The sequence below is a fragment of the Atheta coriaria genome, unplaced genomic scaffold, assembly GCF_025399875.1.
Source record: "Atheta coriaria isolate IRGN ID8LTWV9N9 unplaced genomic scaffold, Caltech_Dcor_3.1 hic_scaffold_3_pilon, whole genome shotgun sequence".
NCBI classification, from domain to species: Eukaryota; Metazoa; Arthropoda; class Insecta; order Coleoptera; family Staphylinidae; genus Dalotia; species Dalotia coriaria.
In genome coordinates this window covers 2,917,448-2,935,245 of record NW_027045445.1, presented here as the reverse complement: position 1 = coordinate 2,935,245, position 17,798 = coordinate 2,917,448, and the positions used below count along the sequence as shown (strand labels likewise).

General features: G+C 38.8%; 1 protein-coding gene and 1 long non-coding RNA gene across 3 annotated transcripts in view; one reads left to right on the top strand and one right to left on the bottom strand.

Annotated features, from left to right (window-relative positions):
• Nucleotides 1-1,993, bottom strand: part of LOC135789464 (uncharacterized) — a 32,270-nt gene extending 30,277 nt beyond the window's left edge. Inside the window, exon 1 of the long non-coding RNA XR_010547570.1 lies at nucleotides 1,855-1,993. This is a non-coding gene — a long non-coding RNA (uncharacterized lncRNA). The remainder of the gene's footprint in view (nucleotides 1-1,854) is intronic.
• The window catches only part of Oamb (Octopamine receptor in mushroom bodies), a 40,399-nt gene that overhangs the window by 18,909 nt on the left and 3,692 nt on the right, over nucleotides 1-17,798 (top strand). Inside the window, exons 1-4 of one of the 2 annotated variants that reach the window (XM_065299303.1) lie at nucleotides 3,066-3,517; nucleotides 6,013-6,945; nucleotides 12,057-12,293; nucleotides 16,068-16,302. In XM_065299303.1, coding sequence (XP_065155375.1) covers nucleotides 6,682-6,945; nucleotides 12,057-12,293; nucleotides 16,068-16,302 — 736 coding nt within the window. In that variant the 5' untranslated portion in view covers nucleotides 3,066-3,517; nucleotides 6,013-6,681. Of the gene's footprint in view, nucleotides 1-3,065; nucleotides 3,518-6,012; nucleotides 6,946-12,056; nucleotides 12,294-16,067; nucleotides 16,303-17,798 lie in introns of those variants that run through there. The other variant, XM_065299304.1, reaches the window with a different exon arrangement.

Below are 17,798 nucleotides of genomic sequence, written 5' to 3'. Positions count from 1 at the left end.
ATAATTTTTCCTTATTTTACTTTATGATTCAAATTAATTCAATTATTTAATACGATTCAGATTTCCTGTGTAAGTTTTCAATTAAACACAAATACGAAGAAATCACGTTAGGAGTGAACCCGATTAATCGCGACTAATGTATCGCTAACTAGTTCACCTACGCACACGCGTAGAACTAACCGGGGGCGTATCATTCAAGTCATCGGCAAACTAATTGCGCCCTCCGAACTAATTTAGAATATGAATACATAACATCCCGCAGAGAGCTGCAGGTCGAATGGTATCGAATTAGAGCCTTAACGCGCAGCCACAGTGTACCAGGCACATGCGTGACAAAATACACCCGCGTTGATAAAGAGAATACTAATGTGGTTGACACAATCGCACCTCACTGCGTGCACTGGCCAGTAACCACTCACACACGCACTTCAACCCTCAGGTACTAATGCTTAAATAATCCTTATGTTTACCTAATTATCACATACCTAAATATATCTCTACTAATAATGTAAGAACGTAATAATTATAAAAGATTCTTTTTTTTTTATTTTAATCAAATATTGTCCACATCAGTTTCCTTGCTTTATATTTGTGGTCCGTAAATCAGTCGTCGTTGATCTGAGCGGCAATAATAGCTCACGCTTGGTCGCTCACCGCTTAGGCGGCTTAACGCGGCACTCGTTTGCATTAATCTTCCGATCAATCAATACATACTCGTATATTAAAATCCACATTTGACGCATCTGAACACGCTGGAAGCGCACTATTTCCAACAAAAATAAAATATTTGTATTTTACAAATAAACTTCAAACTGTGAGCTTAATCACTCAATGAGATTGAAAGCTTTCATGTGCTTTGGCGAATGCACAATATTATGCATGTATGCATGCTATAATTAAACAGTGAAGGCTGCGCGAAATAAAATGCTTTTGTTTGAGCGGCGCGCCGCAACAAGAATGCACTTTTATCATAATTTACGTGCGCTAATTAACGAACGATTAAAATAATCCACGGCGACGTGGTAAGCGCGTGGCACAGTGGACAAGTAATGCGAAACTGTTTGTAAACATGAAAACTCGCTGTTAATCCTCGACCGTGGTCATTCGCTCGAGTAGCGAGGCATGGAAAAATAAGCGCCCGCACAAAATTTCAATGTTTATCGTTGCATTAATAATCGCTTAAAATCTAATTAAACACACCTACGCATGTGGGTGCACACGGCGCCGGCGAGCAAACTATGTAAAGTAATCCGTGTCGTTCATATATAAAATGTATTAGCATAAAAACTTACCAGATGTAAATTTAGTTATATAAACGCGAAAAATTGATGATTCAGCGGCGATTATAGGGATAAAAATTATATCTTGACTAATTCGTATAGTCTGCGCTTTTTCTGGTAGATCTATAAAGCATGAAACGTTTATATCCGGATCGATTTATGGTAATTGCGGCCGGTGTCAGTTTCACCTCTGACCTACGTTTTTTCGTAACTTGATTTGCTATGTTTAGGCTGACCACGATGGAAAGGCCGGTCGCGTTCGTGTCAAAGGTTGCAAGGAGCGGAGGAAATAAGGGTGCAAGATAACGAATGCTATCTGGAGCGCACAACGCTCAAAATGCTCAAAATAGGACGGCGAGAATTGCGCTGAAGATAACTTTAATTGATTGTTAATGAGTTTGACTTTGAGAAAGCGGAAATCGATTTTTAATTTGAATGCGCCCGACATTTAAATTAAGTTTATTTTAAACTTAATGATTTTATAGTGTTTGCAATGCAACGTAAAAAACCGCGATAAAACATAACCACAAAATAACTGACAAAATGATAGAATGTTAACCTATAATTAACATACCTAAAGCAATCACGCTTAGATGAATTCTTTTAGTAGAGAAGCACTTGATCTTGAAGTCTCAGCGAAACACTATTTACAACTATACAATTTACAATACATTCACTGATAAGAATGGAATTCAACGACTCGGCCAAAAAACTCGCGCATGCGTTTCGCACTACAAGAGTCGCGTTTGCGCGCCACTTTCAGCACAACAAACGACAAACAACGAATGTTTACGATGTTTGAATTTAAAAAGAATTCATAAAGTAAAGAGGGTGATCTAGTTTAAAGAACTCATTATTTTTTTATTTATTTGGAATAAATTTAAATTAACTGTTTAATCTAATAGGTAAATAATAATTAAAATTAAATTAAAATAATATCATGAATAAATTATTTATGATGTTATAAATCCGATAACGTGCTAAGGAAACTTCAACTTCAACTTAAACTTTGGTAAATGATCATTGACTTATAGTTTCTTCGTTAATAGACGTTGATTATTTATTATTCATCTTAATGGAGAATCGATACAAGCGGAACGGGTCATGTTCTGCACTCGTCTTTGCGTTTTTTTTTTCTTTTTTCTCTTTTCTAACCGACGATTGACCGCTTGCTATCTCCATATCGCTCACATTAAAGCATATACGAGTACTTTACCAGTACGTTACCTCCAATGTGTAGTGTATTACTATTGATAGAAAGATTTCTATTTTTATATGATTCTCCGTACGTTGCGGCGATCGTTGCAAAGTCATTTTATGTGCATTAGCCGCACCACTTACGTGTTTCTTTCAATTTTCTTCAGTTTTTCTTTTATCGTTCATGGTTGTTGGCGTTTCAGCCAATACAATATAAAAGTGCCACATTTGCAAGCTTTTTCTTAGTCTGACATCAAAAGTAATAATATAATAATATATTATTAATTAATTTTAGTTAGGTAATGAAAGATCGAATGATATTTTGTTGAATATGAAAAAAAAGATTAGCATTTCCAGGCTAGCAAAGATGCGGAAGGATGGGTGCAAAGTGCAAAAGCACACAGCGATTCATCGGGTACGAGGGGATGAAAAGTGCCTGGGCCGTTTTTATCCCTGGGCTCTGCGTGGGATCGGAGGAGGCTCGGCGGCGCGCCAACACCGGCACCGGCGTCGCGACGCCCGCCTCGGCGATTACATGTGGGCTCGTGAGCGCGCTATCGCGTCGCGGCGCCAGTGCGCTACCATCGGCGAACCGGTACGTACTGCAAAAGCGGGAGCCCGCCGTTGCCGCCGACCATTCAGCCGCCGCGCCGCCCGCCGCTCACTCGGTCATTCGGTTACCGGCGCACCGCGCTTTTTCATCAATGAATCCGCTGTCACTCTTCGATCTGCCGTGACAAAGTGTGTTGTAATTTATTGTGTGCTCCATCGGCGTCGTATGCTAATACGGAATATTAACTTTTCAAACTTTTCAAACAAAACTTTTACCAACTTTGTGCGCCCACACCAGTTCCCACAGAAAAAATATTAATATAAACAAAAGTGAATCAAAGTTTGAACGAATTTTACGTACCGTGCGCGTTGTGAATGAAGTGAATGAGTCGCGGCATCGCGGTATCGACGCGTTGTGAATGAACGAGAAAAGTTTCCAGTTAATGGCGAAAAACGAAAAGTTTCAACGCATCTTTATTCTGGACGAGGTACTTACATACTTGATGAATCTGATGATATCTTATTTCTACGCTGCGTCTTTCTCATTTTTCGGCTGAGCATTTTGCATCTATTCAGTGGAAAACCCGTTGGGCATGAAATTAATGTTCATTGTCTTTGCGCGGAGACAAACGACCGCTTCATCAGAAGCGCGTGTGGAATTATTACACCAGCGTCGCGAGAAGACCCGCGAATGTCTCCACACGTACTTTATTAGCTTCCTTTCTTTACGCACATTATTACCAAGTACCGAGAAGGGCAACTATTCATTCATACGACTCGTCTTTTCTTTGTCGGGGATTTAATATATATACCGTTGATTACGTACTGATGGCACAGAGATTATTCATTAGTCTTCGGTATTTCAACCACCATCACCATTGGAATGAAGTTGTTTGTAAACTATTTGCTAAGCTATCGATGAAATCAATATTCGTTTGATATAGAAATTAATTAAATTCATTAATTTTTTAATAAACTAAAGAGAACTAAATAGATTAAACTCAGACATAACACAAACATTTAGTTGCGATTGTTTGCAATTGTTGTTTGGAATATAAACTCACTGGTAGATACACGTATTGTCCGATTTGTTGCTTATTCAGATTCAGGTTGGAGTTAAACGCAACAGTTGCAGCCACTATTATGCAAATATTTGCAATTCAAAAACTTTTTTCAGCGATAACACTTTTAACGGCGGGGATCTAGGTAAATGATACTTCTGCTCGCAGAATTCAATTGATGTGATTCCAACAACTATTCCTTTGTTTCTGTGTTTCTGTGTCCCATTCGATTCAATTGAAAATGCCATACCAGTAGTTCTAAGCGAGTGTAGCAAAAAAATCCAAATATACAATGTTTTCTAAAACAACAGCTATCATATCGATGTTATTTCAGAACTCGTTGTTAAACTGGATAAACCAGATAAACTATCGAGCTGTGTTGATTTGATCTTTGGTTTTTCTCTGATGTGTAATTTAAACATGAAAAGGTTCAAGAGCTACAATTGAAACTAAAGAAATAACATTTACTCAAAGAATATTAGTAGTGGATCCTGAAATAATATTTTTTGGGTGTAAGGAAACTGATTACTAAAAATACGTTCTCATTGTTGGACGAAATTACATTTCGTAATGCTGTTGACTTAGCCATTAATGCTAAATTTTTTATATTAAACCCATCAAAAAGTTTGGATCGTCGTGAATATATAATTCCGCGCTAACGAGTTTAAAACGTAAAAATTCTTAATGAAAATTTTAAGCGCCGCTCGCGACACCGACGCCACTCTTCGACCGTCCATTTTAGCGTCGGATATTAGCGCCCGCCAGAGCTGCGCGCTATTTGCATAATTTTTAACGCCTTAATCCCAAATTGGCGCACTTTCGACAGCGGTGGCGTTCATCGCGTGCAAAGTGGCGGTCTGCTCTGCGGACGCTCGGATAATTTCACAAGCGTTCTCCGGGGAACCGGCGTTCATTCAAAACCGGTGGGCAGCGTGAGCCGCCGACAGGGGCTAGCTTAAGCTCGGAAGGAAACTATCCTTTTAGATACTGCTTAGTAAGTGCAACTAGTTGGGTTGTGATGGACGAGGACGAAAAACACTTTCTCGGGAACGTTAAATTTCCACTTTAGCACTTTCCCGCATCTACATCTCGTACATCTTTAAGCGAATGTGTAAATATATGGAGCACGTTAAGTACGTGCAAATGATTGCCTGCCCACGGGCTTGTACATATTGAATTTAAGGTTAGAAGAGGTTAATTTATGTAGAAAATGTTAAAAATTGATTGATATCTGCAAAAAGCTCATATTTTTTTATAGTAAATTTTTCATATTCAAAAAAAAATAAATTCTCAACGTAATATTGCCTGGTAACAACATCGGGCGTTAAAATTAAAACCCAAATAAAAAAATATAGCTGGAAAATTGAATGAGTTAAAATGCAGTGTAATTTTTTGCCAAGCAAATCTAAACGTTTGAGATATCTGCGAATTATGCGAAACTTAAACTCTTAATAAGTAATTCTCGGCGCCCGACTCACTTGTCTCCACCAGAAGAATTGCCACTTTGTGAACTTTGCGCAGAAATCTGCTCTCACATCTTTTCCGAGTAAAGTGATAAGGATAAAGCAAAAGTAAATAGTAATTATACAGCTCAATGCCGTCGCTTTACAGTTGAAGTAATTTTTAAGTAGTTGATTAGCTATGGTATACGTCCGGGCAGAGCGAAGCCGATGCAGAAATCAACATTTAAAGAAATGGCACACGCCGGCAAACGGAAAAGGAAGAACGGGTAGCAAAACGGACGCTTTAGGCGTGCCCTCTGCGACGATGAAAAATCTTTAATTCATTTCTGTCATTCCCACACAATTTCTTAGATTTAAAATGTTCTATTTTCGGATAACAATCCATTTGTGGTATTGCTTCAATTACAACGTAATGAATAAATTATTTATTTTAATTGAGCGTCTTTTTTGTCATTTCAGGGCAAAACACAACGAATTGATCCACTTCATTCCGGAATAAACAAGAAACAATCAAGAGTCAAACATTGCGTGCGTCTACACTACGAGTTTTGCAAAGGAAGCGACACACTTAATTAAATTAAACGAACGCAAATTAAAAAGATATTAAACAGTGCGGCGGATACTTAAAAGCGACATATTTATCCAGACAATTGTCAACAAATAAACATTGACTACACTTCAATGAACGTATGTGCGCACACCACTGCTGTAACGATGTTTAAACAACGTAATTAACCACACACAACTTCTTGTGCTCAAAGTGAACCAGCGCTATAAATGTTTATGAATGTTGTGTATCAAAGTTAATTTTAAATACTTCAATCAATCTAAGATAACGTAAATAGAGTGAATAACGTACGTTCCAAATTAATCTAAAAGTTTCCAAAACTGAAATCATTCCCAACTGCAAGTCATTACTCATAAAAATGTCGTGCGCGGCTGTTGAATCCGAAGGTCCGAGTTTAAGCGATAAATTAAAGGCCGTACATCAGAGACAGCACGCAATAATCGCGATAAACAACATGTTGCATGCGACGTACGTCGTTGACTTGTGAGCGTGTTTTTTGCAGATCGCCCTTTGTTTAATCTGATTGTGTGGCTGCAATGTGATGCTGAAGTTGTGATGCGATGCCAAATTCGATGAACGTGTCCGCGTGCGCGGCCCTATTGGACGACGTCGGCTGGACGGACCCGAAGAACTTGGTTTCGCTGGGCATCCTTGCACTTATCAATGTTATGGTCATCGTGGGCAATTGTCTTGTTATCGCCGCTGTGTTTTGCTCGTCAAAACTACGATCGGTAACGAATTTATTCATCGTGTCACTGGCGGTTGCTGATTTGCTGGTTGGGGTGGCCGTTCTGCCGTTTTCGGCTACGTGGGAGATTTTTAAAGTGAGTAAATCTAGCTGTATTTACGGTTGCGCTAAAGTATTCAACTTGTGGGTGGAATAAAGTTGAGAGTGGCGTCGCAATACTATAGACCTCTAATTTATTATTTAACTTTGGAAGGAGATGAAACTTCACTAGAATTGCTAGCTTCTAGCAAGGATCAAATAGTCATGCGATTGAGGTTTCAAATTGTAAACAGAGAAAATCAAAGAGAAAGAAAAGTGTTTTCAATTTCTAAGTATTCAAACCAGTGCTGTATTTAAAAATAAAATTTTATTCGTTAACCGTAGGCAACTTGTTCTACAACACATTAAAGTGTAATGCAGTGCGAGAAAATGCCTTACCATTCAATGTTAATGGTGTGCTTAAAATTTGACTTAGTTATTAAGAGTTAAAGCCTATTCACGCTGCAATGCTCTGCCAACTTAATACAAAGTTGATAAATGTGTCTTCCTACTCGGCGTTCATGTAACATTAAACTTTAAAACTTTAAAACACACGTGTTAATATTGACACAAAGTAACATTTTATTTATATTTAAACCCGTAGCAAACTTGTCACAGTCGGTTTAATCGTGCATCATTATTAATTCTGAGGAGCTAACGTGACATTTACTAATTGGAATTTCCGAAACTGCTGAGTCAGCCACGTCCGTTCGGGTTATTTCGTAAATCTTCAGATATCTGAGAAGTGGTCTTAAATTCTTAAAGCCAACCAAGTTGAGATGGCGGCGAAGAGTATAATATAGTGAAACATAAAGGAAAGGTTTATTAAAAGTGTGCGAGTTTATAATAAAGGCGCACGATATATCTTCGCGTAAGCACAAGTATAAACGAAAAGATATCAAGGATCAGGAAGGATGTGCGCGGCGGGCGCGCGTGTTGAGAGTGTGCAATTTAGAGAGTTTCGGGATGTGGTACATGATGAAAATGGCGAATGACTGCACGGCGAGAAGCGGAACATCACGAAATGATTATGATGAGAAGTTAATGATACAAGCATGTAACTTCAACAAATGCTAAAGTTGAATTAAGAAAATGTAAATATATGTAGGTATCTATATTTACTTGCTGTAAGTAATAAGGAACTTTTTTACGGAGTTGAAAACCTAACTAAATCTAATAAGCGGAATATTTTTTATTTTATGTAAATATATTTACCAATTATAAACGTACTTACCTTTTGATATACTACTTTTTCTCACGAAATAAGATGTCTCGTGCCGGGCGTTTTTTTCCTGGTGGCTTTTTTTGCTGTCATTGCTCACTGCAATTGCTTTCATGGCAAGCAGCCACACTTGGCTCGGAGCAACGATGTTTCACGTCCGTCGCTTGAATGTTTCATCCGAATATGAGTTTCGAAAAGTAAGTTGGCGCTCTAGCAGCAGTATTCTCAATGCGGCTCTCATCGCCGCCGCGGCGGTGGCGTTATTAACGCGTCCCTCGGCTGCGCCTCCTCAAATGGGCCATTCATATGCGCGTTTCGAGAGCGCTCACACTTTGGGGAGTGTTTGCATGCGACAACTTTGAAATGAAAAAATATTCAAGACGTGTTGAGCTGTGGCTATCACAGCGTCACATCACGCATCAGGCTTTTCCAGCCGTCGAATTAATTAACACTTCTTTTCACATTAAACGATTTACATTTTTATGTTTATTTTACACAAATTTAAACGCAATTATATATTTTAACATAAAAAAATAAATAAAATGTGTTAAGTTTAGAGAAGTAAACGTTGAAACAAGTTTAATGCAAGGCAGTGAATTGAAAAATTAAAGTTAAGGTCGCGTTTTGTGCCAGCTGTATTGGCAGACTCTATTTAGGTCAGTCTATTGATAAACCACCTCACCTCTATTGAATAGATGGTTTTTATTGTGCGAAAATCCCAATTGATACGGCTTATTCAGACCTGAGTGCGTCCGAAAAGCTTTGATTTCATATACAAAACTTTTTCAAGTTGATATACAAAATATTGATTCAATTTTTAAATATTTAACTTTTAAGCTGTTATAAAATAAATAAATCAATTTATATTAAAACAAAAACTCGTTATTGTAGTATTGTAGTATTGATCTCGCAGTTTACGTATTTTTATTCCCCAGACTGCAATGTCAATACGTCAGGGTGTTATATTACTATTTGTGTATATTTACCAACCTTCAAGATCCATTATAGCGTACGTGCGTCGCCACTCGCCACCTCTAAGCACATAAAATGCATATCAACTGTCAATCCAAAGCAAACACTGGTTTGCTCTTTGCGCTGACTTTTTCTCGTCAGTAATAGTACTGACTTTATTAAAGTACAACAAAAAACGGTTTGATTACGTTTTTATAAAAATGTAATTTTCTTGATGTATCCCGGCGACTTCACCATGCAAGAAAAATCAAATTTTTCTATTTTTGTTAATCTCGCTTGACCAATAAATGGAAAATCAATAAAGTCATAAATATCATGCGCTACGTGCACATTCTAGCGTGCAACAAATTCATTTCACATTAATTGAATTAATAATGCGCGCCAGTTGCAGTGGCAATTAGCAAAACTCATGCATTAATAAATATCTTCCTTATAAGGAGTGTTCTAATAAGCAAGCTTAATATGACAATTAGTTAATGAGAGTAATTAGACATAAGAACTTGTCGGAAACATCTGCGTACTACAGCAACACGTCAAAACATATTTATCAAAATCACTAGAACTAGGAAAAGAACTAGTCAAATTACAAAAATAGTTTAGTAATATTTATTTCTCTGTAATTTTAAAATGATTACAGTTATTACAAGTATAGTAAAACAATTTAACATCAATTACAGTGTGATTTTCTTGTACTTATTTCTGGAAACTTGAAATTTATCTAAGATATAGTGCTAAACCTTGGGGAAATGATTTAGGTGTCCTTCGCATGTGTTTTTCGCTCTAGTTCTTGTTCTGCGCAACTATAACATAGTTTAAAACAATTTCTACAAGTTGAACTATCTGCATAATACATAAAATCGATTTCCGCAACCAAATTCACTTACATTTACATATCATATAATATTAAGGCACTAATTATTTTAATCAGCGTAATTAAAATATCATTTATAACGACATACGCATGTAGTTATTTTAGTATACTCGTATTGTTCATTGTATTGAATTCTTTGTGTGTACTCGACACCGAAAGGCCGCAAAGCTAAAAGTTTTCTTTTTGACGGCCGCCGAAGACGTTGATATGGAGCCGTGGTCGTAAATCATCGACAATGACATTGATTAAGTACGTATATGGTGAAACGATGGCGCTGTTTCTACACTGAGAAGTTAAAACCACCGGCAGCGGTGCGCAATGCTAGGCCTGCTGGAAACGACGCCGAATACGGCAGGATCCGATAATGGCATGTGCATTCCGTTTTACACGTGCTCGAAATCGTATATCATGGGAAACATTGCGCGAGGACGCCGGTAGCTCGACAAAAAAACGAATCGAATTTGAAATCACGCGTCATTGCATTAAATATATTACATAAATCTCTTCCGACTTTTTTGCTCATGTAATATATTAGATTTATCCCAGATATTTTCAAAGTTATATAATATATATTATTTATCTTTTATTCCGACCGTCAATATTTTAATTAAATTTTGATATGACACTTTTGATTGAATTAAAAGTGACCGCTATTTATATCTTGATTGAAAAGTTAACTGGCAGATGTGATAAAAATAAAACGCGGAGACCGTGATTGCAGTCGCTGTAATGCGGCAGCAAGGAAAAAATCTAATTAACACGTCGCGGCGGTGGATTCGTTCCTTGTGCCGCGGTCAGGATGCAATGTTGACACATTGAAGTGTCGTATTATACGACCAGAAGAGAAGGCGGTGCACTCCGGCAATGCACTCAGTGCTGAGGCTTGGCAAGTCACCAAAACCGCTTTAATTAAGACCAAACTCAGTAAATAACAAGCACTAATGGTAAAGCCGTACACACTCATTCGCATCACCACTTTCCTGATATTTATTCTTTGCTCATTGATTTTTTATCGCACGTCTTGATAAATATTATTTCAGGTTTTGTATTGGTGATTTTAAAGTAAAATAAACTAAAAGACTAGTTGATTACTTAGTGGTATTGATTGAATTAGGCTTGGTCGGGAGGCTACGTGGTGCTGCGGACCTAAGGGTGTGCATTTTTTGTTATTAGAAAAGTTTTCGGTGTGCACGCGCGCTAGTTGGCTCGTGGTTCCCGAGCTCGGAGTCAAGCTCACGACGTGCGAATCGTATTGCGGAATTGCGGGGGCAATTTGTACTTTGTTTGCGAAGTTTATATGCGCAGAGCTGCCGCCACCGCAAACGCTACCACTGCCGCCACGGTTGCCGTCGTGCGTTACAACTAGCTCTAGCGAGGTGGAATTTAAAAACGCGCTCGTCTGCATAATGCGCGAGCTAGACTTCGGTGATGGGAATTTTCCTTCGCTCGTGGTTTGCATACGGCTTCTGTATTTTCTGTTGTGTAAAATGTGCACATTGTTAACGTATAATTTTATTTACTCACTTCAACACGCTCGTTGAATGATTTGAATGGGCAATTTTCTGGAAATTATTAACATAGAAAGATTAAGTAATATTCCAGTTGTATTTATACATTTTTGAAAAGATTCAACAACTATTTTTAGGTGAAATGAAATATTTATGTTCATATAATATTTAGCAGATGTTTTTCGTAAAGGTAAAATGGAGTTAAAGCTAAGCTGAAATAAAAAGGAAAAAATCATAATTTATGCATACCAACGAACGGACCTTACAAAAAATTTTTACGTTCTTTCACCGTATCCTGCCATTTTTTTTCTCTTTAAAGTACTTATAATATACAAAAAAAGTGAAGCATGTTTTACGAGTAGGTGATGCCTCCATCTCGTCGCTGATGCGCCGTAATAATTTATATGGTAATTTTTCATTTTCATTTAGGTATGCTCAACGCAAAAAAATAAATAGCCAGTCATGAAACAAAGTCAAAGTTCCAAAACTGAAATAATTTTTAATTCTCCACACCGTTACACTTTATTTCTACAAAAATATGATCATTAGTTAAAAACTAAGTGGTTTTTCAAGCATTTGTGGTTATTTTGTTTCAGGTGTGGATATTTGGACAGGTCTGGTGCAAAATGTGGCTGGCACTTGACGTCTGGATGTGCACGGCGTCGATTTTGAATCTATGCGCTATTTCTCTCGACCGATATGTCGCCGTAACACGGCCAATTACGTATCCGAGTATAATGTCGCACTCTCGCGCCAAGCTCTTAATTGCAGCGCTGTGGGTGCTCAGCTTCGTCATCTGCTTTCCGCCACTCGTCGGGCTGAAAAACTCAATCGTAAGTAGTTGCAAATGTAGATAAAAGTATAAAGTTACATCCGAGTGGCCTCAAAACCATCGCAATGTAAACTTTTTATCTTCTAAAATATGTTCACGTTGCAAACTTTTCCTATACAAACACAAACACATATTACTTATAAAGAATGCTCTCATGAGAATATAACCGGAAAGTTTTTCACTTTTGAGTGTTTGGTTTTTATCTTTAAACAACATTCCCAAAGATGTAGGTACGTTTTATCCAGTCACCATTTTAATTCAGGTCAAGAGATTATTTTATTTTCTAAATCAATGCGCGACGTTGAGTGATGAACGAGTGAGCCGCTGTCGACGTTCGTAGATCTGCTGGAATTTAATTTTCCGCATATGTTTTGCCAAACTACTGAATGCTAATCATAGGAGTGCGGGGGCGTCAAGTCCATCACATCGTCTATCCAGCTATCAATCAATCAATCAGTGAGTTCGCACCTCACGTGCGAGGCCCAACAAGACATCTTGACTCGCCCGTGCACATAATTTAAAAATCGATATAGACATGTAGTGTTGGATGTGGATCGCGTGGATGTGCTGGTAGGGTTATTTCGTTTATAGCGAAAACCCATTTCGGGCAATTGTTCACAGGCGGACGACTTCTATCTCATTAGCTGTGCGTTTACTCAAACACTCCCAGCACACATACATTCCTCTGACGAATGGACATTTATTACTATGGGCAATATGTGGTTACATGACAATGCATGTTCTAAAAATAGATTTTTTTCAATTTTAAAATTGTCATTTGGATAGTGTTGCCATATTATTCTGCAAAACATTAAAAAATTCCCAAATTTTGAAATTTATTACCAAAAATTGATAAAAATTGTTTTATACGATTTCGATAAACACCCTGTATACGAAGAGGGCATGTGTGCATACCCAATGTGTTTGCGGATTCGATAATTATCGGTCGGTAATTAAGAGTCATTTAATTAACGCCCGATTGGTATTGCTATTGCGATTGGCGAATTGGACTCGTTTCATGCTTAGCGTGATATGAATTGTCCGAACGGATTTTCCGCGTCGCTTTATTTGATATCGACGAGTTTACCTCCACAATTCACATCAGACCTCATCAACAAATCATCATTTGTTACGAATGCGTTGTTGCCAGTTGGGGTTAGCCACTAGTTTTTGTTGCGGTCGCCGGCTGGCGCAAAATTAAATGCAAACATTTACATGTTTGCCTAAGCAATTAGTCAATAATGAGACAAGTTTAAAATAAATGCGAAAATGGCGCATTGCTCTAGCGTGGACGTGATTGGTCGATAAATAAACATGTAATTCGATCGTCACAGAATTTCTAGTAGGCTAATAGTGGAAATGTAAAGTTTACAGCGAATGCATTTGTTTGTCTTCTTGTTACGCTTAACTTCCTCAAACTTGTTTAACGTGGATTACTTGTTAATTTACCTAATGTTATTTGCTCAGACGCATCACAAAATACGAATGTCAAGAAAAAAAGTTTTACACAATTGCAAAATTTCCAGCAGTTTACCAAAACAAGTTGTTTAATTGTCCCCGTTGACAAATGAATGATGTAACTACATTTATTCGCACTGTTTGGAACCGAGTGAACAATGCGCACAATGCTCGACACCGATGTTCCGTTTCTACCAGTGTGATGTGTCACAAGTCACAAGTCATACCCGCCGCAATCTCGCAATTCTATACCACTATACTACCACTATCAACACCAACGCTTTGTACCATATCACACTTAGCTTTGTTATAACGGACGCTGGCATCCACGTCAGGTTACGTGCTTGTCGGATCTTATAAGTGTCCAAATTCAACGAAGCCGGTGCGGACCCACGATATTCATAACATATTGCCGGCGATTTGTCTCTGTGTCCGGCCTGTGTACACTCACTTACCTTTACTCTGGTGCAGCCTGAAATTACGCTTCGTGGAAATTTACGTCTCTCTAGTCTGTGCAAACATTACTTCTAGCTTTCTGGACAATGATTAATTGCTAATACTAATGCTTTTGTTCATTATGTTCATGGTCAATCATAATACCCACTTTTTGCACGTATAAATATAGGAAAATCAATTAATTAGTCTAATAAGTTCCTAATTTCGGACCAGTTTTGAGTTTTAACTTATACCAACTATTAACAATTAAGTTACTTGGTTGTAACATGTAACTTTATTAAGTTCCTTGCAAAACTGATATAGTATATTATACCTATATTAAACTCCTAGTTAATTATGCAGTAGATACAAAAAAAGTGGAAATAAATTGAATTTGAAACAAATAACGTTATCAAAAAGTTATACACCACATGCAACATAGGTTAGCTTTTAATGTAATGAAATGGTCGAGTTAGTGCACGCGTGGGCAATGTTTGCACGCTGAATAATTAATTTATTTAGTTCAGCTAACTTTATTACGCTTTATTTATTTATGCCGCTGCTGCTGGGTGTCTTCCGATAAGCCGGATGATGCGGGCCGACAAGTTTCGTGACTTTCAGTTTGGCACATCGAATCTTCCAAATGCGAAAGGGCGAAGGACGAGCGGCGAGTGGCAAAGACATTGAGATTCTCAACTAGGTTCATTGTTATGCACAAAATATAGCCGAACAATTGGTTTGAGTAGAATGTGCATTCTGTATATATGAGTAACTTCGGCTAGTTTGTTGTTCGCATTGTTCATAGATACGAAGAAGGGAATATGATTCGGTGATCTTGGCTGAAATTGAATGAATCGGAGCCGTAAGCGAAGACTTGAATTAGATATTTGTCAAGACGGAAGGATGTTGTATGCGGAGTCAACTTTGAACCTTTATTGAGTTATTATACCTTTCTGTTCAAGTTATTACAGAAACTTGAAATTGCTCTTTTGTGCTACATTTGCAGAAAATTTTATTAGATTTTCAGGCCTTCGGATTGGTTTCCTGTATATTATTTATTTTTAATTCGGCCTTGCGCAATGTGCCTGGGAATGCAAACACTGCAACATCAACGCGGATTAGTGCAGGAACAAGCAACAACATGGTTGATACAAACAGGGCAAGGACGATACGTCAGTGCCGGCTTCAGTAATTAATTATTCTTCTCACGGGAGTTGAGTTTCACGCTTGGGCATTATCTCAGAATCGTCTATAGCATGTTATTGTGCGCCACTGCCCTAGTATCAGAGTCTAGGTCTTCTTAAGAGTAAGGCCACGCGTTCTGCTACTTAGTTTTTGTTATTTTTAGTTCTGGCGACGTTAGTTTCCTTTCTTTACACTTCTGCTTGTTCTATTTGTCAAGCAGTCGCATTCCTCTTGTGTCATCTTCCTAGGTTGGGATGAAAAAACGTCTCTTGCTTCTTGGAGACGTCTCCAAAAGGACTCGTCAGGATTATGTATGCAATTTGTTTACCGGTCTCGTGTTGTTACACTTCACACAACGTCCGTAGCTTCCAAGTAGTTTTCCTTGCGAGAAATAACAAAAAAAAAATACAACGAAGAAAAAACCGTACACAGACGCGGTGCTTATTCAACTCCACAAACTCTAAACAAAAACCCACTTTCCAGAGCAGCGCTAAAACTTTACAGAATAAGAACGAGGTGTGGCAGAAACACTGAAATCCTGAAACCCTGAAACCCTGAGACGTACACCCACACAATAGGCACAATCCTTTACCCCTCTTCAATACACCTGAAGTTGTTTTATGCATTATCACTTAAGCATAGAGCAGGGGTTCACTTGACTGATTTTTTATTGTCGTTCTTTTTGTTCCATGTGCAGACCAATGATCCGCCAGAGCTGACGCTGTCGACGGCGGGGAACGGCACTCGAGCGGAAGAAGATGTTCCTTGCGAGTGGCAATGTGAGCTCACTAACGAGACCGGATACGTCGTCTATTCGGCGCTTGGTTCCTTCTACATCCCCATGTTCGTGATGCTCTTCTTCTACTGGCGGATATACAAAGCCGCCGTACGGACGACGCGCGCCATCAATCAGGGCTTTAGGACGACCAAAGGTAAACGCTGCGTCGATAGTTTAATTCGCACCCTTGCTGTGCATGTCTTTGAGGTGCCGATTTTGAGTGCGCACGCGTGTGTCTTGCTTGCATGCGGGCGGTGAGTTTAAACGAGCAAAATTTACCTCCGACTTTGATTAAACACCGGGCATTTAGGTACGGTTTGCGCCGGCGGAGGTGGGTGGTACATGCGTCTAACTAACCAACTAACAGACTAACTTTATTAGCCGGATAGCTTTACCTTAAGCCGGCGACCGAAAATTGTAATCGAATAGAGGAGAACTAAACGCAACGGGCCACCGGCGAAAGCTCTGAAACAACGGCCGGGGCTAAAGTGCCAGCAAGTGGCAGCCCTTCCGCCAAACTGAATTATGTGCAGAAGACTCTTAAGCCAGATATGGCAATATCGCTTTGGGGGGCTTTGATGGTCAAATCTGATTCGTTCAAATTTGACCACACTAAGGGTTTGTTTGAAACAATATTTACTTGTTGATAGTTACATGGTGCAGGTGTTTATCATTAGCCTTCATGCACAAATTGGCCTCTACTGAACAATAATTTATATTAATTAAATAAAATGCAATTTTTATGCATTAAAAAACAAATTGAAAAATAAATTAATTTATTAGTTTACTCTGCCCGTAGAAACTTGAGCTATTTGCCCAACCAAGGAAGTGTTTACGACCCCCAAATGAGATCAAGTAAAACACAACGTTAGGATGGTGGCGCCCGGGCTAATTTCCTTGCGCTCGTTTTTCATGGCTGGCGTCTTAATGCGGTCGAAACGGCTACATAATACACGGCCGCCTTCATCCGAAACCCCCGAATACCCGCCCCTACTACGTTTGCTCATAATACGCGTTGTCGTTAAGGGATAGTAACGATCGTGTTCAAGACCCCGGCAATAACCGTCAGCCCCATGTGTGTTCTACGAGATAATAAAAAAGACTTTCGTTGTTTTCAACACGCGCGCACTTGCCGCCCGACTTTCCGCGGCCAACAATCGAATAAATGAATTATTTACCAACGGCGACAGTTTCGCATGTTAGTCGACGAGTTGAGCACGTCGAGTTCCATTCAGAAACAATAGCAAACGTTAAGCAGCAGCGCGCGCGCGCAATGTTTTATCGTCGAGATTTTTCCACGTTCAGTTATGTTTTCGAGTGTTCACGCGGTACGCAGGCGAAAGCAAAGTAAATCAACATAAAGGCAATTTGCAAAATCGAATTTCACGCATATATCGCGTTACGTGTTTTGGTTGCACAAACTCGGCAACTCCACAGTGCTCAAGACTCGCATTATTTTTTTCGGCGCTCGTTTCAGAAAAGAAAAACACGAACGAAGAAAACCTACCACGGGAGCATGAATATATCTGCCAGAAGTAGTAAAAAGTACTCCGTAGAGGATTCAATTACTTTTATAAGTTACTGGAAGCGCGCGTACGCAAAAACGAAATGCGTATCATCGACCAAGCAGACGAGACCAGTAGCTTTGTG